Genomic DNA, 24,223 nt, shown 5'->3' on the forward strand with positions numbered 1-24,223 from the left:
TAGCAATACTCTCATTTAATATTGCAGTTAAGCTTGAGTAGGCGTTAATCTATCATGTACTGGTTATCACATTGTACTGGTTTGGCTTTCAGCTAAGTATCATGTGATAAGAAAATAATGCATTTAGTGACAAAAATTCATAGAAATTTAATAAATTATTAAGATCCAATTGAGTGCATCATAGTGATCACACTTTTTATGTAGGTAATTCACCCAACGTAGGTAGATACGAAAAATCTGGGGGCACGGAAGTGCCCCCGCAAGTCGAGCAAAAAAAAAGCGGCACGGCCGTAACATCCTTTTCTCGAAGCAATTCGGGCTATTTTTGACACCGCTATAATTTCGTTGTGGATAAAACAAGAAGCCTGGATTTTCAGCAACTAATCAGTCATTGTATAAACATGGTATATTTAAAATTTCAGTCAATTTGAACCAGTATTTTAAGAATGACAACTTGTTAAAATTTTGTCTTTTGTCACTCACTGATTCACTGACTCACTGACTCACTGACTCACCGATCATCAAAAGTCTAAGGTACTTCTAGCAGACTTAGAAGCTTCAAATTTAGAATACAAAAAGGGTTTAGTGTTTTAATCATGGGAAAAATTTAATATTTTCTAATTTCGGTCCAGTTTTCTAAATACACCAACTGCAACAATAACTTTGTAATCCCATATAAATGTATAAGATTACAAGGTTACATTTGCAGTTAATGAATTATTATTACTGTAGAAAATAAAATAAATAAGTGTAAATAGGTACCTACTATATGAGACATAACCGGAGGGGGTATAGGGTGGGTAAGGGTGTTTAGCCCATGAAACCGAACAACATTCCCATAGGAAAATATGTTGAATTATGAAAAAAAAAACGTTTTTCCATACAAATTGGACTTATGTTCGCTCTACAAAAAGAAGTGAGATGCCATCAAAAACATTCTGTAAAAACCTCAAGTCTCGCCGTAAAAAGTTGTGAGATCTTTATAATACCAAGTCGATTAATCTATTTAGTCTCTACTTAAAGGACCTTCTGTCTTAAGTTATTACGTATGTTATTATCATGCCAATTTAAAAAAAATACCTTTAAAACAAATAGATCGACTTGGTCATCGCAAGAAAACACAAATTCGCCATTAACATTTCAGGAGCATTAACTTATCAAATCATGCGATGGCCAGGTCGGTCTATTTGTTTTAGAGGTATTTTTTTTTTAATTGGCGTGATAATAACATACGTAATAACTTAAGACAGAAGGTCCTTTAAGTAGAGACTAAATAGATTAATCGACTTGGTATTATAAAGATCTCACAACTTTTTACGGCGAGACTTGAGGTTTTTACAGAATGTTTTTGATGGCATAATTCTTCATCCGTATTAATGTAATGGCTTCTTCAAAGAAAGTGCGTCAAGAATATTATTATGTAGCCACTTCAAGTATAATAACGAAACAAGTGGTGTATTACATCAATATTATAATATACATACATAAATATCAAGTGATTGTCACTATGTAAGTATGTATGTTACACATGTACGAGTAAGCTACAGAATCAAATTAGTGAACATTTTGGAGGTCCTGCAAGTTTGTAAGTACGACGGCTGAAGGAAACTTTTGAAAATGAAAATAGTGAGTAAGAATTCGTTGAGTTCGTGGGTAAACAACAGCCGTGCGGATCGATCTCCGTCGTTAAGCTACGCTTGCCGAGCTTGTTCTGTGAATGGGTGACCATCTTATACATATGGAGTTCCTCCGTGTTTCGGAAGGCACATCAAATTATGAGTCCCGGCTGTCATTTTCAAAGATCTTTGACAGTCGTTACCAGTAGTTAGAAGCTTGAAAGTCTGACAACCAGTCTTACCGTGTTATAACCCAGGTTAACTGGGTTGTAAATGTCCAAGAGATGCGATGAGACTGGAAGCCAAGTCCAACGTAATTAAAAATAAAGCTATTCGGATTGATGAAGTGAGAATTATTTCGTATGGCAACTCTGTACCGGCGCGCCCCTCCACTCCGCTCCACTCGTGCCTTTCACCGATGACGAGTTTATAAAAGAGCGTGTGCGGCGAGGAAACGGTCATTTGATCGTGAGCGCTTCAGCTGTACGGACCTCTTACAAAGTGTTATACCTACGTGCTATTGAAGAAACACTAGGTACAAACAATTATACCTATACATTAGCCCAACCTTTCTTTCAACTATGTTGGTGTCGAAGTACCGAAAATTTTAATATATTAGGTCGGGGAAAAAGTCTTTTCGCATTATAGTATGTGTATGAACTTGTAATAATTTTTTTCGCTACACAAAAAAGCTCGATATTTAGGTACCTCACGAGCTCACTGAAAGAAACCTAATGAACCGTGTACTCATTTGTGATTCTTGAAGCCAAAGAGATTTTATTACGAGTTCATGCATACTATAATGCGAAAAGACTTTTTCCTAGTATTTATAAAGTGTAGTTCAAGTGAGGGTAGGCGTAGAAACTCGCGCCACAAGAAGATCACGGCTAGGCAGCCATATCTTCGGGCTAAAACTACTTTGACACTAAGGTAACCACTAACCATACGATTAATTAAATGATTCGTTTAAGTCAATGCGAGTGATGTCGCAGGAAAAAGTGTGTATAGAAACACGAATACAAGATTAATATTATTGATAACATAATTAATTAGAAAACAACATAATAATGATATAACTGAAAGTAAAGTCCCTTTGTCAAGCACCTTTCATAAAGAGATACGCACTTGAGTATTATAATGTATGTTCAGTATAAATATCAGTTACACACGAATATATCACAGTGTATCGCTGACAGAGCGACGGACATCTTGTAAAAGTAAGTCATATTTACATACATACATCATATCACGCCTTTCTTGCCAAAGGGGTAGGCAGAGACTACGAAAACCACTTGGTACGATCCTTACAAACTTTTCCTTGCCTCCTTCACATCTATACATCTTGTCATATAGGATCACCGTCAGCTGCAGACTGCGGGTCACTGATGTTATACATTCTGTATGTTGTATACCTCCAGCCGCGAACCTTGTACACAAGACTCTGTACTAAGTTGAACAAGTCACGTTGATATTTGTCATGTTTCAGATGTTGCGAGTGCAGTTATTGTTGGTGGTCTGCGCCATGTTGTCGCGCGCGGCGTGGAGCGAGGAGCGGCGCTACCACGACCAGTACGGCGTGCCGGCCGCGCGCAGGATCCACGCGCAGGAGGCGACCGACAACAGAATCACTGGCGGCATGCCTTCCTCGCCCACTGACAACCCCTACTTGGTAAGTTTATTACTATAAAATATTAACAGTTCATTTAACCCAATAATATCCCACTGCTGGGCGAGGGTTTCCTCCCGTAATGAGAGAGGGGTTAGGCCTCTAGTCCATCACGCTGGCCAAGTGCCACTTGGAGACTTTGCATACCTTTAAGAACTGTGTTAAAGAACTCTCATAACTCTCAACACAAATTTTCATCCCGTAATTTAACCCCTTGAGGGTAGAATTGATCAAAATCCTTTCTTAGCGGAAGCCTACGTCATAACATCTACCTGCATGCCAAATTTCAGCGCGATGCCAGTTGTTAGGGCTGTGCGTTGTCATATGATGTAGATCACTGTCAGTCAGTCACCTTTGAATTATATATATTTAGATGTATTTTAGCAACGACCTCGTTCATCTCACAGGCTGGTCTAGTGATAACACTGACAGATAATAGGACGTCTATCTGCGGAGGAACTCTCATCAGCTCGCGCAAGGTTCTGACTGCCGGACAGTGCTGGTACGACGGACAGTCCCAGGGCAGAGTTATGACGGTATGTTACATATCTATACTAATATTATAGAGCTGAAGAGTTTTTTTTGTTTGAACGCGCTAATCTCAGAAACTACTGGTCCGATTTGAAAAATTCTTTCAGTGTTAGATAGCACATTTATCGAGGCAGGCTATAGGCTATATATCATCACGCTACGACCAATAGGAGCAGAGTACCAGTAAAAAATATTACAAAAACGGGGGAAATACCCATTCTCTTTTATGTGACGCAAGCGAAGTTTCGCGGGCCAGCTAGTATAACCATGTTGTAGTCGGGTTCCAGTCTCACCGGATGCAGCTGAATACCAGTATTTTACATACGACTGCCTATCTGACCTCCACAACACAGTTACCTGTTTTATAACACGATACCCTTCGGTAAGACTGGTTGTCAGACTTTCAAGCTTTTGACTGGTAACGACTGTCAAAGATCTTTGAAAATGATAGAATGGACTCACAATTTGACTTTTCACGCGCCCTCCGAAGCACGAAGACTCTCAGTTCAAATACCACTATGCGCTCACCCGTCTATAGAATGACAGCGCTAACGGTTGCTTAACCCATAGAACGTTTACCGACCGGTGGGCACAACTCGTTGAGTGCCTTAGACCGATAGTTGTTTTCCCGGAATTGAATCTAAGATTTCATGATCAGCAGTCGAAGTCAGCAACACTACCGACCGTGTCACTGCGGTAGTATTATAATTTGTGTGTTTTCATCACTAGGTGGTCCTAGGTTCATCAAAGTTGTTCTCGGGCGGTGTCAGGAGGGTGGCGACAGAGATCATCGCTCATCCCAAGTTTGATCCGTTCAAGATTATCAATGATCTAGCGATGGTCACAATACAGCCTCTCTCGTCATACTCTAGTAAGATTGTTGTACACTATATTTACTCTGGCCACAACATTACATAGATAAATGCCTAATCTAATATATAAAATTCTCGCGTCATAGTTTTCGTTGCCATACTCCTCCGAAACGGCTTGACCGATTTTGATGAAATTTTGAGTAGGTCTGAGAATCGGCCAACATCTATTTTTCATACCCCTAAGTGACATTTTTTTTTATTCATATGGCAAAACAACGTTTGCCGGGTCAGTTAGTAATAAAAATAAAATAGTAATTTAACCCATTATTGTCCCACTGCTAGGCAAGGGTCTCCCGAAATGAGGGAGGGGCTATGTTACTTTGCATACCTTCAAGAACTGTTCTAAAGAACTCTCAAGCATGCAAGGTTGCATCACGATGTTTTCCTTTACCGTTGGAACAACGTTCAGTGGGTTGAGCAATCTGCTTGACGCGGATATTCCATAGATGGGTGACTGCATAGTGGTATTTGAACTGAGCGTTCCGTGCTTCGGAGGGCACGTAAAAAGTCTGTCCCGGTTGTTGTCAATAAGATAACAGTCGTTAAGCCATGTCAAAGGCTTTCGGGTTTGAACAACTTTGACACTAGGTTGACCACTAACCATACGACAAACAAACAAATACTTAGTACCCGGCTGTTGGTGTGTTGCAACCACTTAGTAATATTATAATTATTTTTTAGGTTCAATAATGCCGGCCGCGTTACCTGACTATCACGTGAGCAGCACATTCGCGGGACAGTCTGCCAAAGCGGTTGGTTACGGCAAGACTAAAGACAGTAAGTTCACTCTCTGTACTATTCTAAATAAATAATAATACAAATAAATATCATTGGACAACTCACACACGGTCATCTGATTCCAAACTAAGCAGAGCTTGTACTGTAACCAGACAACTGATAAACATACTCATATACTTGTAAATACATACTTATATAGATACATTAACATCCAATCTTAGAACAAATACTCGTGCTCATCACACACATATTTGTCCCGGGTGGGATTGGAACAGCACGCGGCGCTACGGTTATTGCGGCGAGGTGACCGCTTAAACCACTGCGCCAAACGTGACGTTAAAGTGCTAAATGTCAAGTAAAAGTCAATCCCTCTTATACATAAACACACTATAAACTTATTTTTGTTAAAAAACTACTATAACATGTTTTCTCTTTCTCATTTCGCTGAGGAGTAAAAGAAACAAAACACTTTATAAGCCTTTCATAACTTCATATATTTTTATGAATAAGAGGAATGGGTTTAGCGCGTACTTTAGATATGTTTATATGGCCGTAAGTTGACAACTAACTATACAATGAATTAAAATTAAATATTATTTTCAGAGGATATACTTACGACAGGACAGATTCAATACAGTGTGTTCGTACCCGTCATAAGTAACGCTGAATGTCGGTCGTTCTTCAACAAGTCTATAGATAACAACATAGTTTGTACGAGCGGAGTGAACAAGTGGGGCGCGTGTAACGGCGACGGCGGCACTCCGCTCATAGTCAGCTTGTATCCCTCACACAACATGCTGGTGAGTACCTCCTCGCTCTCATGACACCCTGGTACATCGCAACACATTACTTGAACTTTTTCTTTTACAAACATACAAATAATAGATGTAACGTTAGCGTGGAAGTAATGTTTTAGTTGAGCTTACAGGGACTTTTACAAACATACAAATTATATACACAAAGTTAGTTTAAATTTCTCCATACTTTAGTTTAATGTGACTGTCTGTCTGACTGCTATGTTTTATATAAAAACGACTGCATGTGTTTTAATTAAATTTAGTATGAAGATAGGTGAAGTTACAGTGACCAAGCATTGACTACAATTGTTTTCTAAAATCGTCTTCTAGGCAGCTGAAGTATAGGATGATTTGTTCGCAAGAGACGCGCTAGACAGTTAGAAAATACATTACTGTCCCACTGCTGGGTCTCCTCTCGTAATGAGAGAGTAGAGTCCATCACAGTGATCAAGTGACACTTTACATTACTACAACAACTGTTTAAACAACTCTTACATATGACATTGCTCACGATGTTTTCCTTCATCGTTATAACAACGTGATCATTTAGAACACATCACTTGGAACACTCATTGTTCAACTCTCGATCACTTGACAGATGTATGTATATATAAGTGTGTTATATTTTCAGATCGGAGTGGCGTCGTTTCACTCAGTGCTTGGTTGTGAGGCCGGCAGACCTGTCGGTTACATGAGAGTATCATCTTACTTACCCTGGATACATAGCTTGCAGTATTAAGCGAGAATACAGCCTAGACTACTGCAAACTGTAGGCAACTGCAAACTTTAAACAGTTAACGTCCGTTGCAGCCGTCTGCGGTTTGCAGTCGCCATGGAAATTGTACTTTTAATATTATTCTAAACGATACTATCACTTTCAACGGACACTGATTAGAGTGATTAGATGTGATATATTTAATAAACTGTAAAGTTATTGAATTTTATTTATTTATCGTATAGTTAGTGGTCTAGTGTCAAAGTAGTTGAAGTGTTTGTGGTGAACTGTTATGTTAAACAACAAGCGTGACTTGTATCACGGAGACGCTCAGCTCAAACACTGCACCTACATCTATGTAATGTACAATTTAAAGGTTGCTAAATTAATGTACACGCAAAGTGTTGTATAAATTTATCTAGTGTGTAAGTGTCTAAGTAGGTATATACTACTTTACCCAACCTGGGAGTCTAACTTAAGACTTTGTGATTAGTAGTCGCATACACTACTGTCTAGACCACATAAGGGTGTAAATAAAAATACATTTACTTAATAAAAAAAATGTATCGGGAAATATCAGTAAGTAACAAAATTTTCAAAAATCATTCAATTACAAATTTTATTTAATGAAACACGCTTCCCAACAGTATAACAAAGAATTGTCTCAAGAAATTATCTGCATTGTTCAATTTTAAATCGATTCCCGTCGTTCCCGTAGAATTGGCGCCATGTTGGTTATAAAAGTCATCTAAAAAAGCTATGCAATTGGAGAACGGGTCTTTTAAGACTTGTATCTCGGACCCTATGTTTAATAGATATTTGTTGTTTTTTTCATATTTCGGCCATGATGGGAGGCTTGATCCTTTGGGTGTAGGTTCACTGAAATAAAGATAATCTGTGTTAATACGAAGAAAAAAATTTGGATCCTTTTCTTCAGGGAATCGAACCCGAGGCCTCATAATCAGCAGACGGATACACTTACGATTTTGATTGCCTGTATGGCAGATTCGGTAGAGTGTGCAACTGGTTCGAATCTTGAGTTGGATTAAATAGTATTTTTCTGAGTTTTTCTGTTATTGTCCGGAGTTAGGAATTTAATCGTAGACTTCCGTGCCTCGGAGAGCACGTGAAGCCATCGGTTTTGCGCCTGACCTCTCCCTGGTCATGTTGTTTCTCCGTCCCACCGGATTATGGGAGTGAAAGTATACAGAGTGTATCAATTTAACTGTCCGTAGAAGCCGGAAATTGGCTGGGACATAATTAGGTATGAAATTAATGTAGTGCATAAAGAAGTCTTACCCATATTTAGCAAAATTGGTCCAAGCAGTAGTCATAAAACTGATCATTCTATGATCTTGTACATCAAGAGGTAATTTAAACAGCTTCAGTCTCAAGCCGAACAGATATCCTAACTCATCGCCATGTGTCGCTCCCTCCCCTATTATATTATCTCTGATCTTCACATAGTTCCTCTCTCCGTCGTACGAGAACAAATATCTAAACACAGTCGCTCTGTTATCTAAATAATAACGCACAGATCTCTCTAAGGGGTAACTAAACGCAATGTCAGTGCCGAATCTGACAGCATCGTCTTTAGTGTTGCCAGTCGAATAAAACGTCTTAAAAGACTCCACATCTGTCGATTCTATACCCGTAAAAGAATAGTTTAAAAACTCTTCATATTTACTCGTATAATCAGTCGTATTTTTATAGAAAAAGTACATTTCTTTATTCGTATTTCCTATCATAATACGTTTATTTCTGAAATTAGTGTTTTTAGGTTTTTCAGTAATAAATTCTCCATCAATACAAGGTTGGAATTTACGTTTTTTTGTTTGTATAACCATTGTGGAGGTTCGTTTTACTGACATGTCGGTTGTCCAGAAGACTTCACTGAGGACTCCGTACCAGCCAACACCTCGTATAAATTCATCATCTTCGACATCTCTATGCAAAATTGGAGAGACTAAATTGCCGCTCTGGAGAATAGCTTTGTTAAACAAGTCATCTTGACCGTATAATAAATGTATATCAATAGAAATAGATCCAGCACTATGCCCGAATAGAGTTATATTATCGTCATCACCTCCAAACGCTGCGATATTATTTTTAATCCACTTCAAAGCTAACTGTTGGTCTTTTAATCCTTGATTACTAACGCCAAGGTAAGGAAGACATAGGAATCCGTGTAAACCCACTCTATAATTAATTGTGACTACAATAACGTTCTTTTTTACTAATAATTTAGGTGAATAAGATCTCAAATTGCCGTCTCCTTCGGAAAATCCACCACCGTGAATGTACACCATGACTGGTAGTTTACTGTTCGGAGTTATGTTGTTTGGTGTGTATACGTTTAGATTTAAACAGTGAATGTCTCCTTCGAAGCCTCGTTTGTTGTGTTGTGGACATTTCACCGGCTCTTTAGTCGCTTGGAACTCTTCGGTAAATGTTGGGTATGGTAGCGCATCCTGAAATATAAAGAATATCATAATATTAAATGTTTGTTTGACTGTGGGTCTAAGGGGGAGTGTAGGATTGAGATAAGATTGAGTCTAGGAGTCTAGACAAGAATTCAACGTAATTTTCATCCAATTTTGAGTTCGAATTTCTAAATAAAATCTGACGTATTGCTACCTGATAAAAATAAATCCCTACCCTTACTAATAAATACCATAAATTATCTAATTAATAAGAAATGAATATAACATTAAACGATGTTTACAATATATTTTTAAAGTGCTTTCCCCTTAAATATGGAGAATCTTCGAAGTTGGTAACATAATGTGTTGCACATGCAAGCAATAATTCGCGCCATTTTTAACTGCGTGTGCAAAAATGATCAAACCCATTAATTAATCTAGGTACATACTTATTATGAAAAATATTGTGATTTTAACATGGTTGCTGAGCAATCATGGTAATAGTATTTAAATGATTTAAAAATATATATATTTTATTATTATCTACTATATTGTGTTATTGGCAGAATTAGGCATAATGCCACGTTCACCCCCAAGCTAAAAAAAAATAGTAGCATAATTTAACAAACTGTCATGGTACCCAAGTCAGACTACTTACGCGGTTATATCACTAAAATGATTTTGAAATTGTAATTTTTTGGATAACTATCTCGTAGTAATAAAAGAGACTTAACTTAGTGACAAATAAATAGGTACCTATATTGTGAAAGATTATAGACTTGGAGGTTCGTGAGTGTGTTACAAACGATTATTCTTCTTTCGGTGAACTTATCTGATGAGCAAGAAGGGAGAAGAGCTCGTGGGATCAAGCTATGGGCTTTTATAGGCACTACCATCACTGTATCGACGTCGCCGCAGTACATAGTCACATGATAATCAGGTATGTATATAACATAGGTTTATTTCCTAATTTTATATGGAAGTCCGTCTACCGCCTTTTTATAAAGAAAAAACAAATCTAGCGTCAAACTTTACTCAGTATTTATAGTTATTACGTTCAAGTGAGCAGTGATAGCCGAGTGGTATAAGTTGATACCACCCACGTAAGTGGTCGCACGTTCAAACCCGAGGCAACACACCAATGACTTTTCCAAGTTATGTGTGTATTAGAAATAATTATCACTTGTTCTAACGGTGAAGGAAAACATCGTGATGCAACCTTGCATGCCTCAGAGGTCTTTAGAACAGTTCTTGAAGGTATGCAAAGTCCCCAACCCGCACTTGGCCAGCGTGGTGGACTCAAGGCCCAACCCCTCCCTTATTACGGGAGGAAACCCTTGCCCAGCAGTGGGACATTAATGGGTTAAGAATTTGTTTTTATTAATTTACTAGCTGACCCGCGCAGCTCCGCTCACGCTTTCCTGTTTTTATTTAATACCGCGCATTTTCAAATTTTTTCACCTTTTACACGTCTGGGCTTCCACGAATAATTCAAGACCAAAATTAGCCAAATCGGTCCAGCCGTTCGGCGAGTTTTAGCAAGACTAACGAACAGCAATTCATTTTACACACTAGCTGACCCGGCAAACGTTGTTTTGCCATAAAAAAAGTGGCACTTAGCGGCATAAAAAATAGATGTTGGCCGATTCTCAGACCTACTCAATATGCTCACAAAATTTCATGAGAATCGGTCAAGCCGTTTCGGAGGAGTACGAGAATTTTATATATAAGATTATTCAATATTATTAATTCTCATGGAAATACACATGATTGTTGACTACTTATATCAAGATCAATCGTACATGCCAAGGCTCTACTAAATGGTCAGCTATAACTTATCATAAATGCACAATATCCCGTTATACCTAACAGTATCAAAACAGGTTGTTTACTAAATGATACGGCTATCTTCGTTTTATATACTACATAACCATATTATGTAAAAAATAATGATATAAGCATTCGTCTCTCAAGTGATCGAGAATTTAACAAGACAATTTTATAACGATGAAGGAAAACATCGTGACAAGCCCCAAGTTATTAATAGAACGAAAATGTCAAACAAAACATAACTTAGAACTAGGGTAGGTATATAGTATTTAAAAGTAATAAATTTATAAATAAATTTAACCCATTAATGTCCCACTGCTGGGCAAGGGTCTCCTCCCGTAATGAGGGAGGGGTTAGGCCTTGAGTCCACCACGCTGGCCAAGTGCGGGTTGGGGACTTTGCATGCCCTCAATAAATGTGTTAAACAAATTTTAGGCATGCAAGGTTTCCTCACGATGTTTTCCTTCACCGTTGGAGCATGTGATAATTATTTCTAATACACACATAACTTCTAAAAGTCATTGGTGTGTTGCCTCGGGTTCGAAATTAAATTTAAAAGTATTTAGTTCATATTATTTTGAGGCGCCCGTAGCCAGTTGCGCTCACCGGTCGGTAAACGATCTGTGGGTTAAGCAAACCTTGGCGCGGTCATTCCATAGATGGGTCACCGCATAGCGGTATTTGAGCTGGGCGTCTCCGTGCTTCGGAGGGCACGTAAAAAGTCTGTCCCGATTGCTGTAAATTAAGATAACAGTCGTTAAGCCACGTCAAAGGCTTTCGGGCGGCTTGAACAACTTTGACACTAGGTTCACCACTAACCATACGATAAGAAGATGTGTTAATCCAGGTTTAATAGAGCTCAAATACCACTATGCGTTCACCCATCTATGGAATGACCGCGCTAAGGGCTGCTTAACCCACAGATCGTTTACCGACCGGTGAGCGCAACTGGCTGTGGATTAACACAGGACCCTAGTAAGTTGTATTTACTCACGATAAAATAATCTCCTTCCTGTATCTTCCCGTAAGGCACTCCCAGGAACATGGTGAAGTCCCTGGCGAGTCCCCTGACGGGCCCCGCCGCGGGCCGCGCGAGGGGCCCCCTCACGGCGCCGCACGCGGTTATACACAACAACACATATATGAGCGCGCACATCGTCACGTGCTCGCGACTACTAACATAATACTACAATGAATTTAAATAAGTATATTTTAACCTATACACTGTGAATGATTATTTTTTAACCCCCGACGCAAAAAGAGGGGTGTTATAAGTTTCATGTGTCTGTCTGTGGCATCATAAGTCCCGAACGGATGCAGTGATTTCAATTTAGGTTTTAAATCTTTCTTTAATCCACTGCCGGGCAAAAGTTCCCGGAAGAGAAATGGGTTAGACTTTGAGCCCACCACGCTAGCCAATAACGGATTTGAAATATGCATGCCTTCAAACTGTATTTAAGAATCTTTAGGCATTTATCTTACATGCCTAAAGGTTAACTAAGCTTGCATCTCCCACGCAAGTGGACGACGGTTCGAACCCAAGACAATGACTTTCGAAGTGATATGTGTATTATAAATAATGATCACGTTGTTATAACGATGAAGGAACACATCGTGAGCAATGTCATGTGTGAGAGTTGTTTCAACAGTTGTTGTAGTAATGTAAAGTGTCACTTGATCACTGTGATGGACTCTACCCTCTCATTACGAGAGATTTGCCCAGCAGTGGGATAGTGATGGGTTAGTTTTGTCAACGAATTGTTGCTTGTTTAAATAGGGTTAAGAGATCAAATAGGTCTTATTTTTTACAGCTTGTATTATCTGTATGTTACGTTATTTTTAGTATTTAAACTATGACCTTAAAGATAACTACTTAATTAAAATCATTAACGAAATATAGGAATCAAACAATCTTGTTTTTATCGTATTATTTCGTCGCTAAATCCTTTTTACACACAAAATATTACGTCTGTTATACCCGAAGGTGTAGTACAACAGCGGCGCGGATCGATTTCTGAGGTTAAGCGACGCTTGTCGAGCTTGTTCTGTGGATGGGTGACAAAGGGTGGTAAATTGTGTGTCCCGGCTGTCATTTTCAAAGATCTTTGACAGTCGTTAACAGTAGTCAGAAGCTTGAAAGTCTGACAACCAGTCTTACTTAGTATCGTGTTATGTTATATAACTCAGGTAACTGGATTGTGGAGGTCTGATAGACAGTCGCTCCATCTAAAATACTGGTATTCAGCTGCATCCGGTGAGACTGGCAGTCGACTCAAACATAGTTGGAAGAAAGTCTACTTAGATCGATTCTTTGCCTGCCGTTATAAGAAATAGTGCATAGTTGTAAGAAAGACTAGACTGATCATATAATAAAACTACAACTTTCTTTAAAACAAAAAAGTATTTATTCTTCAAAACATAAAAACAATCATTTTGCATATTATTATAACTTTGAGAATTAACATTATTAAGGCGTGTTTCCACTAAGACAGAACAGATCGCGAACACGAATTACAGTACTCGATTTCTCCACTCCGCGTCAGTGGAAACGCACCTTTATACATATAAAAAAACTTAACATTATTAAGGCAATATTATGCTTATTCAATCTTATTATTTTACAGACTGGGAGTCGAACCCGAGACTACGCAATCTGCACTCTCTCTGTGTAAGGAGCTATGAATTAATAACTTAAGGCTTGAAGGGGGGAAAGGAGGGGAGGGAAGAAAATCACCAAATACCTGAGAGACTACATGGTCATCATCATACAAGGTACATAATCTCTATATATATAATTCTTCTGTAAGTGTGTATGTCACTGAACTTCTCTTAAACGACTGGACCGATTTTGATGAAATTTTTTGTGTGTGTTCAAGGGGATCTGAGAATGGTTTAGATTCACAATTTTGTTCGCTGGACAATGTTTTTTTATTTAATTTTTATGGCAAAACAACGTTTGCCGGGTCAGCTAGTATATTATATAACTATTACATATATTAGTATAGTGTAGTTTACTGCCTCCGTGGCGCAGTGGTAGGCATAAGAGGCATAAGAGAGAATTGGTCATAATTTTCCCCGTTTTTGTAACATTTTTTACTGGTACTTTACTCCTATTGGTCGTAGCGTGATGATATATAGCCTTCCTCAATGAATGGACTATCTAACACTGAAATATTTTTTCAAATCGGACCAGTAGTTCCTGAGATTAGCGCGTTCAAACAAATAAACAAACTCTTCAGCTTTATAATAATAGTATAGATGAGACCTTTGCCCAACAGAAGGACAGTGACTTTAAGCAATGGAAAGCGGGGCTGTATCAGTTAAGCTCCTTATAAATAATAAATGTCTTTTATAAAAAGCTAAACCATTATGAACATAATTTATGATATTCGACAACCATCGTTTGTTTCTCCTATTGGTATTTTTTGTTTCTCTTGTTGTGTAGTCTCTTCGGCCGTCTGTGAACATAAAATATAATATCACTATTTATGTATGGTTAGTGGCCCTAGTGTCAAGTAGTGTAAGTGTTTGTGGTGAACTGTTGTTATGTTAAACAACAAGCGTGACTTGTATCACGGAGACGCTCAGCTCAAACACTGCACCTACATCTATGTAATGTACAAGTTAACACACTGAGCGTTTACACAAAAGTAACTATACGATGACTATTATATGCATCTTAAAAGCTCTGATCAAGCCTTTACCATGCTTAAGAGTGTATTATAAATAATGATCACGTTGTTACAACGATGAAGGAAAACATCGTGAGCAATGTCATGTGTGAGAGTTGTTTAAACAGTTGTTGTAGTAATGTAAAGTGTCACTTGATCACTGTGATGGACTCTACTCTCTCATTACGAGAGACCCAGTGGGACATTAATGGGTCATTATACTTACAATGCTAGAGTCCTTAGGGTCTAAGTAAGGCATGGAAGCTTGTCTTCCGAACAGTCTCTTGAATCCAAACCTAGGAGTTGGTTTAGGGGTGGACGTACTTGACTGGACTTTAGGGGATGAACTCTGAAAAAAATATTTATAAAATAGTTCTCATCTTATACGAACGAAAATACGAAACTATGACGTCACTATGTCGTATTTCTATAGTAAAACTAGCTGATGCTGAAACGTTGCTTTGCCATATAAAAAAAAATGTGTCACTTAGGTGTATGAAAAATAGATGTTGGCCGATTCTCAGACCTTGTCAATATGCTCACAAAAATTTACAAGAATCGGTCAAGCCGTTTCGGAGGAGTATGGCAACGAAAACTGTGACGCGAGAATTTTATATATTAGATGTATTTTCGACATTTATGGGTGTAAAATAAGGGGTAGATATTAAATACTTACTCTGTCTTCCGGTTGTTTGTCTGTTTGTCCGTTATTATGACTAGTGCTGCCCTCTGTGGTAGGAGTGTACGACACTCGCGCTTGACCTGCAAATAATGTATAATTAAAAATATGGTTAATGACCCGCGCAACTTCGCTTGCGTCACATAGGAGAGTCATAATTTTCCCCGTTTTTGTAACATTTTTTACTGGTACTCTGCACCTATTGGTCGTAGCGATGATAATATATAGCCTATAGCCTTCCGCAATAAATGGGCTATCTAACACTGAAATAATTTTTCAAATCGGACCAGTAGTTCCTGAGATTAGCGCGTTCAAACAAACAAACAAACAAACAAACTCTTCAGCTTTATAATATTAGTATAGATAATATTAGTATAGATTATTTATCTTACTAAAAAAATATAATGTTAAGTTCTATATTTTGTATATAGTGATTTGCGCAAAAAAATGTTTGAAAAAAAATATTGTTATTTCCATAATAAAAAAACAAAACATATAAAATGTTCCACTTACTATTAATATTAATGCTGGCAACATTTTCATAAGTTGCAGTGTTGCTATCATTCCGCGGAAAACTGTTGGAGTTTGCTCCTTTCAGATACAGCTTTAATTCTTCAGCGCGCTCCATATATCTAGAAAATGTTTTAGACAAATATTTTTAAAATGATAGTGATCGGCATACGATCAGGGCATTAAGTAACTTGTACATTACATAGATGTACGCGCAGTAACACATAGCTACTTTTTATCCCGGAGTTCCCGATCGGGTTTACACGGGAAGGGTTTCCACGCGGACGAAGTCGCGGACGGCCTCTAGTGTTAAATATTAGGTCGGGGAAAAAGTTTTTTCGCATTATAGTAGATATATATGAACTTGCAATAAAATCTCTTTAGTTTCAAGAATCACAAATGAGTACACGGTTCATTAGGTTTCTTTCAGTGAGCTCGTGAGGTACCCAAATATCGAGCTTTTTTGTGTAGAGAAAAGATTTTAATACAAGTTCATACATACTATAATGCGAAAAGTCTTTTTCCCCGACCTAATATCTTTATATATATAATTATTCTGTAAGTGTGTATGTCACTGAACTTCTCTTAAACGACTGGACCGATTTTGATGAAATTTTTTTTGTGTGTTCAAGGGGATCTGAGAATGGTTTAAATTCACAATGTTTTATTTAATTTCTATGGCAAAACGACGTTTGCCGGGTCAGTTAGTTTATTTATACCTACCTAGTTAGTTTAGCGGCGAGCGCGGCTCGTCTGAGCGAGTCGGTCTCGCAGCCCACGCACGGCACGAGGTACAGCAGACTGTCCCTGTAGCACACGAACGCTGGCTCCAGCTGACCCGCGCTGTCCAGTTCTATGGCTCGCTTTATTAACGTCACCGCCTGCAAATAAACATATATTATAATATTACTAGCTGACTCGCGCAACTTCGCTAGCGTCACATAAGAGAGAATGGGTGAAATTTTTCCCCGTTTTAGTAACATTTTTCGCTGGTACTCTGTTCAAATTGGTAGTAGCGTGATAATATATAGCCTATAACCTTCCTCGATAAATGGTTTATCTAACACTGAAAGAATGTTTCAAATCGGACCTGTAGTTCCAGAGATTAACGCGTTCAAACAAACAAACAAACAAACTCTTCAGCTTTATAATATTAGTATAGATCAGCCTAGCCTTTAGCCCTTTATTATAACCACGGAACAACTAACACAAGAAGAAAGGGCGACGCTAACACAAGAACTAGCTAACTAGCTAACACAAGAAGAAAAGGCATATCATACTATTTCATTGAAGATGGCTATCGACAAAAAAAATATATATCGTGACGAATTGAGAACCTCCTCCTTTTTTTGAAGTCGATTAAAAATCAACCGATGACATTTAACGTACACTATATCAGTCTAGCCTTTCTTCCAACTATGTTCGGCTTCCAGTCTCACCGGATGCAGCTGAATACTATTGTTTTAAATACAGCGACTGTCTATCAGACCTCCACAACACAGTTACCTGAGTTATAACACGATACTAAGTAAGACTGGCTTTCGGACTTTCAAGCTTCTGACTACTGTTAACGACTGTCAAAGATATTTGAAACCAGCCGGGACCCACAATTTAATGTGCCTTCCGAAACACGGAGGAACTCGATATGTATAAGATGGTTACCCATCCACAGAAAAAACCTCAAAGATCGATCCGCGCGGCTGTTGTTAACTAAGCCACGAGCTTCTTTTCAACACTTGTTTGTACCCTCATCTTATTCCTAGATTCAATTTATCAACCTGTCATTTCTAAATAATTTTCGATAGTTTTAAATAAATACTGTTCAGTGTTTTCGGTAGTGTTGGTAGCAGCTCCTTACATCATCAATGATTTAGAAGTATTGTGAAAACTTAAACATTTGGTGATAAAAAACAGTGTCCAGGAGTTTGTTGGCAGCTCTTCTCATTGGCTCTTCCGAACTGGCGGTAAATTCACTCTCTGTATCATTGACTATCATAAGTGTCAGCATTTGACCTAAATTAATAAATGATTAGATTTTGATTTTGACTCCTTGATTAACTTAACTTGATTAACCTAAATGCATAAATGATTAGATTTTCGATTTAATTATTAAACAAATGTCATACCTTTTCATAGTTCTCCTTAGACGGCATGTGTTGTAGATCTAAGTAGGCGTGGTTAAAGAATTGTTCGTAAGTGATCCGTTTGTCCGGGTCGTGTTGTAACAGACCCGTGAGCAGCTCACGACACCCCGGGGATATTGACGCGTTTGGGGGGATCTAGGGATGAGAAATAGAAATTAAATATTTTTTGACAACTCACGTGGACATCTGATTGCAAACTAAGCAGAGTTTGTACTGTTACCAGATAACTGATAAACATAAAATTATTTACAGAAACTTTTATAATTTACCATCATAACAAAAAACGAAAAATACACGTTTATTGTACGGGGAAACCCCCTTAATTTGTGTTTGTTATAATAACGGCAACGGAAATACATCATTTGTGAAAATTTCCGGTTGCTATCAATAACGGTCTATGAGATACAGCCTGGAGACAGACAGACAGACAGACAGACGGACGGACGGACGGACGGACGGACGGACGGACGGACGGACGGACGGACGGACGGACGGACGGACGGACGGACAGCGGAGGTTTAGTAAAATGGTCCCGTTTTACTCTTTGGGTAGGGAGCCCTAAAAAGAAATGCATTTTCTTCTGCTTCTGCTGGCTGTCTGTTTTACAAAGTTAATATTGAAATCTAATGATTTGTTAACTAAGCACTTACTTCAATAGGTGCTTGTCGTTGTATCTTATCGAGTAGTTCCTTAAACGTGTTGGACGAGTACGGCGCTCGTCCGAACAGACACTCGTACATTATAACACCTGAAACAAATATATTTGTACAATAACCAACTACGGCGGTAAAATAGAACAAACCAAAAAATCTACTGTCTCGCCTATGTGCACAAACAATACCAAAGAAATAATTTGTGCGTTTTCCTGATTCTGAACTAACTAATAATATATCGTACATCTTTGATGCATTGAAAAACAAACAAAAATTGATAGTTTTTTTTTGTGAATTATTCTACCGATGTGTGTAGTGAAGCTTATTTCTTTTTTTAATCCATGTCCGTCCCACTGCTGGGTAAGGGTCTCCTACCAAACGAAAGAGGGGTTAGGCATTGAGTCCACCACGCTGACTAAATGCGGGATGGGGACTTTGCATGCCCTCGTATATGTATAAAACAGATTTTAAGCATGCGAGTTTATTGCGCAAACACGATTTTATACAAGATCAATTAGCGCAAAATTAATTATTTACTCTAACAATTCATTCACTGCAGTCGAAAGATAGTGACAACGACGTGCTTCCGTTCCCTCACACGCACTCTGCGTATATGTCTACTGTATTTATGTTTCATCTTCTACAACTTGTTGCTATATTCACACACACAAAGTTAGCTCATACTAGTGTCTATTAAGTAAGTTCCGCAACAACCTGTTGCTATGCTCACACACACAAAGTTAGCACGAGTTAGTATTGTCCAGCAGTGTTATTCAGTGTGTAACTCACCGACGCTCCACAGGTCGACTCTGGCGTCGTACTCGCCGTACAGCATCTCTGGCGCCATGTACAGAGGCGAGCCGCGCACCGAGCGAGCGCCCTCCGCCGATAAATGCTGCGCGAAACTGTAGCAAACAACAATACTTACAATTTACACGTTTCACACACGCTGAATACTTAGCGAGAATGTTAGCTCAATTAATTCTGACCGCCGTTTTCATGCATTTACTGTAATTTTAATGTAAATATATTAGTACTAGCTGACCCGGCAAACGTTGTTTTGCCATAAAAATTAAATGAAAAACATTGTCCAGCGGACAAAATTGTGAATCTAAGCCATTCTCAGATCCTCTTGAACACACACAAAAAATATCATCAAAATCGGTCCAGTCGTTTAAGAGAAGTTCAGTGACATACATTATTATTATACTATTTGGTACATAGGTAGCCGAAGATCCAGAACACATAGGCTATTTTTTATCCCGGAATTTCCGTAGGATCGGGATTTACACGGGAAGGGTTTCCACGCGGACAAAGTCGCGGGCGGCCTCTAGTAGGTTATAATTAGCTCAATGAATTCTGACTGTCCTTTTCATGCATTTATTGTGATTTTTATATAAATATTTTATACAAATATGCAACGCTTGAGACTTATCCTTAGTATTTTAACTAGTTTTACCCACGACTTAACTGCCTGGGGATAAAAAGATTTGTAAAATGTCTAATTTTTCACTGAATGAACTTTACCAGCAGAGATTTAACAATTTTATGTTTTAAAAGGACTTCAAAAGCATTGTCATATAAAGATAGAAAGAGTAAAAATAAGTTCTTACCCAAAATCAGCGACTTTTAACATATATTTGCCGTCTGAACCTTTATGTAATAAAAGATTATGTGGCTTCAGATCCATGTGTACTACACCTGCGAATAAAAAAATATATTATACTAGCTGACCTGGCAAACGTTGTTTTGCTATGTAAATTTAAAAAAATATATTGTCACTTAATGGTATGAAAAATAGATGTTGGCCGATTCTCAGACCTACTCAATATGCTCACAACATTTTAATGAGAATCGGTCAAGCCGTTTCGGAGGAGTATGGCAACGAAAACTGTGACGCGAGAATTTTATATATTAGATTTTATTATACTTACTATAGTATGTGTATAAGAAATATAATTATCACTTGTTCCAACGGTGAAGGAGAACATCGCGATGCAACCTTGCATGCCTGAGAGTTGTTTAGAACAGTTCTTGAAGATATGCAAAGACATTTTTTTTAAACAGCTTTTAAAAGGAATAATATACTAACCCTTTTCACTTAGAAACTTAAGTGCCGATGCTAGTTGCTGAAGAAAATATAAAACCTGAGGGATTAATAACATAGTTTTAGCATTAAGTGGGCTAAGCAAACCTATCGCGGGCATTCCTTAGATGGGTGAGCGCATAGTGGTTATTAAACAGAGCGTCTCTGTGCTTTGGAGGGCACGTAAAATGTCGGGTTACAGTTGTTGTCATTCAAATAACAGTTGGTAAGCCACGTAGCCACGTTGAGGCGTCCATAGCCAGTTGCGCTCACCGGTCAGTAAACGATCTGTGGGTTAAGCAAACCTTGGCGCGGTCATTCCATAGATGGGTGACCGCAGTGGTATTTGAGCTGGGCGTCTCCGTGCTTCGGAGGGCACGTAAAAAGACGGTCCCGGCTGTTGTTTACTAGAATAACAGTCGTTAAGCCACGTCAAAGGCCTCTCGGGCTTGAACAACTGTGACACTAGGTTGACCACTAACCATACGACAAACAAACAAACAAGCCACGTTAAAGACTTGAACGACTTTTACACTAGGACATACTGGACATGAAATACTTATGTACTTAATGTTGTTACTACTTTTTAGTTATCATTGTATCATTGTATTCTTTTTTTTTCTTTTTCTTTTTTTTAAAGACAACTCCCGCACTAAGAATTGCTCTTGTGTCGCGGGGACTTTTACAAACATACAAACAACGGACACAAAGCACAACCAGACCCGAATCAATTATTTGTGGATCGCACAAATAATTGTCCCGTGTGGGAATCGAACCCACGACCTCCCGTTGCAGTGGTATCGGCGTGGCGACCTAAACCACTGCGCCACGGAGGCAGTCTGTGACACTAGGTTGACCAGTTAAAAGAAACACACACAAAACTAAAGGCATATGCTAGTTTTAAGATAAAATTATGATTTACCCTCTTTTCCGGCACTCTTCCATATCGATGTATGTATTTAGATAGATCTCCTCCACAACAATATTCCATTATAATGTAGATGTTTCTGAAATACGAGAAGACACGCTAAAATTTTGCTGCTAACTGTACGCTAAACTTTTTTTTTTGTTTTAAACCACAAACAAATATTACTGCTACAACTGCGCAGCATTCTGTTAGCTGCATAACAATATGCTACAAACTTTCTGTTATCATATCTTTAGCATTGATACTCTGAGGGAAGAACATACACAAATCTACACAGCAAACTATCAGCCACGAATTATACGCAACTATGGCGTGTTCCCACTATGTCGTGACGACAGATAATCGTGTAGTTTTAAGTGTCGTGGCTTATATGTTTAAATGGAGGTGTTCACGTATAGAACGACACGACTTACTGTCGTCTACGACATTTTTTGCAGTGGCGACAGATTATCGTGACAGTGGGAACAGCTAGAGACGACAGTCGTCCAACGATAAATTAATCGGTACGACATAGTGGGAACGCGCCCAAACAGTCAGCATCTACTCACTTGTCATCCCACGTAAAGTTATGCATATGCACAATATGTGGATGGGTGAGCGTTTTTAACAAACGTATCTCAGTGATGAGGTTGTCTACAGCTGAGCCGGAGTTCTTCACACGCGATTTGTCCACACATTTTATGGCCACTGTCGATCTGGCGCCCACCTGTGGGCAAAAGTGTTAGTAACTCCCACTGCTGGGTCTCTCGTAATGTGAGTGTAGAGTCCATCACAGTGATCAAGTGACACTTTACATTACTACAACAACTGTTTACACAACTCACACACATGACATTGCTCACGATGTTTTTTTTCATCTATAACAAATGATCATTGAACAATTTGCATAATTCTTTAAACCATCTAACAGTGAAAATGTTGAATTGCTTTCTGCTAATTAAATATTTTTTAACCATCACTACTAGTTTTTCTATAGACATTTTGTGCTGGTCCCAGTCACCAGTAACAAATAAAATAATAATAATCAATCCAGCTAGACGGACCATAGGTGTAAGTAATTGCGGTTCCAGTTGCTGGAACCCACGCTAATAAGACCAGGTCTACATGAGGAGGCAGGCTCAAATCACTGTCTAAAGCTAATCATTAGTATAGAATTTATTTGAATACATCATTCTTTTAGGTTTCTTTAAATAATTAATGAATAATTTTTAATGTTTTTTTTTGTAGATATTTTATTTCTATAGTTCACACATGGTCATCGGATTCTAAACTAAGCAGAGCTTCTTCTGTAACCAACTGATGAATACACATTTATATTTCTAAATATATACTTATATAGATACATTTACAACCAGTTTGTTTTCTCCTTATAAGGAAAATAATAAAATTTATTAATGTAGGTAATTGCCTTAGATTTATTGCACAAATTGACAGGTTTTTTGAACTTCTATTGCATTCAGATCTGCATATTATTGTTCTATAAATATGTATACAGATGTTTTAAATAGAGAAAGTTGCTTTCTCTATTATATTAAACAAATCTAGACACAAACAAAGAACTAGAAACGTGTGAGAGTTGTTTAAACAGTTGTTGTAGTAATGTAAAGTGTCACTTGATCACTGTGATGGACTCTACTCTCTCATTACGAGAGACCCAGTGGGACAGTAATGGGTCCTATTAAGGTACTTTTCTGTGATTAAAAAGTCCAGTTATTAAGTAAATCATACACAAATATATGCAATTTAATTTATTTCATACAAAAATCATCGTAGAATACAATATAAGATCGATAAGTTATACTACATCGATAAAATTGTAATCAGCTGATCATACGAAAGCCAACTTAATTTGAACTGGCATATTATCACCAAAAACGTCTTGAAAACCATGTTTATTAATGTAAAAACAATCTTAAACGCTTCAAAATATCTTCTTAATATGTAAAAGTACTATATAATTACTCTTATAAAGATAAAATTTAAATAAACATCGTATTTTTCTATTGACTTATCATAAACAAATATAACTTTTTTTTTACCTTCGTACAAGCTTTGTAGACCGTGGAATAACTCCCGGAGCCTAGTTTCTCAGTCACTACATATCCATCGATTTTAGGGAACGCCATTGTTAAATATTTATATTATTTTAGCTTAAATTTGTTCATTGTTTCTTACTAGAAATGTTTGCGAATTCCTTTATTGATAACTTGTGTCATTGTTGTCACTTTCAACTGACAGTAGCTGTCGGTTTGACATTGATAGTTGTGGTAGTGTTGTCAAACGTAGGGTGTTACTTTAGTCGATACTAGATCGTTTTCGTTGAGCATTAAATCTTAAATCCGTCCCTATTGCCAAGTATGATAA

At 38.0% G+C, this 24,223-nt stretch overlaps 3 protein-coding genes across 4 annotated transcripts; 1 reads left to right on the forward strand and 2 right to left on the reverse strand.

Moving 5' to 3' along the window:
* The first annotated feature begins 2,461 nt into the window (after positions 1 to 2,461).
* Positions 2,462 to 7,500, forward strand: LOC142985490 (collagenase-like). 2 transcript variants are annotated; one of them, XM_076133696.1, is made up of 7 exons: positions 2,462 to 2,546; positions 3,103 to 3,285; positions 3,690 to 3,818; positions 4,543 to 4,684; positions 5,367 to 5,462; positions 6,027 to 6,223; positions 6,852 to 7,500. In XM_076133696.1, exons 2-7 carry the CDS (start codon positions 3,103 to 3,105, stop codon positions 6,957 to 6,959), a joined length of 855 nt encoding a protein of 284 aa, XP_075989811.1. In that variant the 5' UTR covers positions 2,462 to 2,546; the 3' UTR covers positions 6,960 to 7,500. The 2 variants fall into 2 exon arrangements, with proteins under 2 accessions (XP_075989811.1, XP_075989810.1); XM_076133695.1 differs by lacking the exon at positions 2,462 to 2,546 and adding an exon at positions 2,718 to 2,833 and having other exon boundaries at positions 6,852 to 7,498.
* Positions 7,501 to 7,537: 37 nt separating this feature from the next.
* LOC142985488 (para-nitrobenzyl esterase-like) lies at positions 7,538 to 12,385 on the reverse strand. Its single transcript, XM_076133693.1, has 3 exons — positions 12,183 to 12,385; positions 8,235 to 9,406; positions 7,538 to 7,814 (listed from the first exon to the last, which is right to left on the reverse strand). Exons 1-3 carry the CDS (start codon positions 12,342 to 12,344, stop codon positions 7,559 to 7,561), a joined length of 1,590 nt encoding a protein of 529 aa, XP_075989808.1. The 5' UTR covers positions 12,345 to 12,385; the 3' UTR covers positions 7,538 to 7,558.
* A 1,185-nt stretch (positions 12,386 to 13,570) lies between these two features.
* Positions 13,571 to 24,077, reverse strand: LOC142985489 (serine/threonine-protein kinase ULK3-like). The gene is made up of 13 exons (XM_076133694.1): positions 23,899 to 24,077; positions 22,408 to 22,565; positions 21,854 to 21,938; positions 20,938 to 20,992; positions 20,459 to 20,546; positions 19,635 to 19,750; positions 18,843 to 18,940; positions 18,175 to 18,327; positions 16,772 to 16,929; positions 16,052 to 16,170; positions 15,536 to 15,621; positions 15,086 to 15,208; positions 13,571 to 14,646 (listed from the first exon to the last, which is right to left on the reverse strand). The coding sequence occupies exons 1-13, from the start codon at positions 23,983 to 23,985 to the stop codon at positions 14,569 to 14,571; spliced, it is 1,404 nt and encodes a 467-aa protein (XP_075989809.1). The 5' UTR covers positions 23,986 to 24,077; the 3' UTR covers positions 13,571 to 14,568.
* Positions 24,078 to 24,223: the final 146 nt, after the last annotated feature.

This window comes from Anticarsia gemmatalis, chromosome 30 (assembly GCF_050436995.1).
Source record: "Anticarsia gemmatalis isolate Benzon Research Colony breed Stoneville strain chromosome 30, ilAntGemm2 primary, whole genome shotgun sequence".
NCBI classification, from domain to species: Eukaryota; Metazoa; Arthropoda; class Insecta; order Lepidoptera; family Erebidae; genus Anticarsia; species Anticarsia gemmatalis.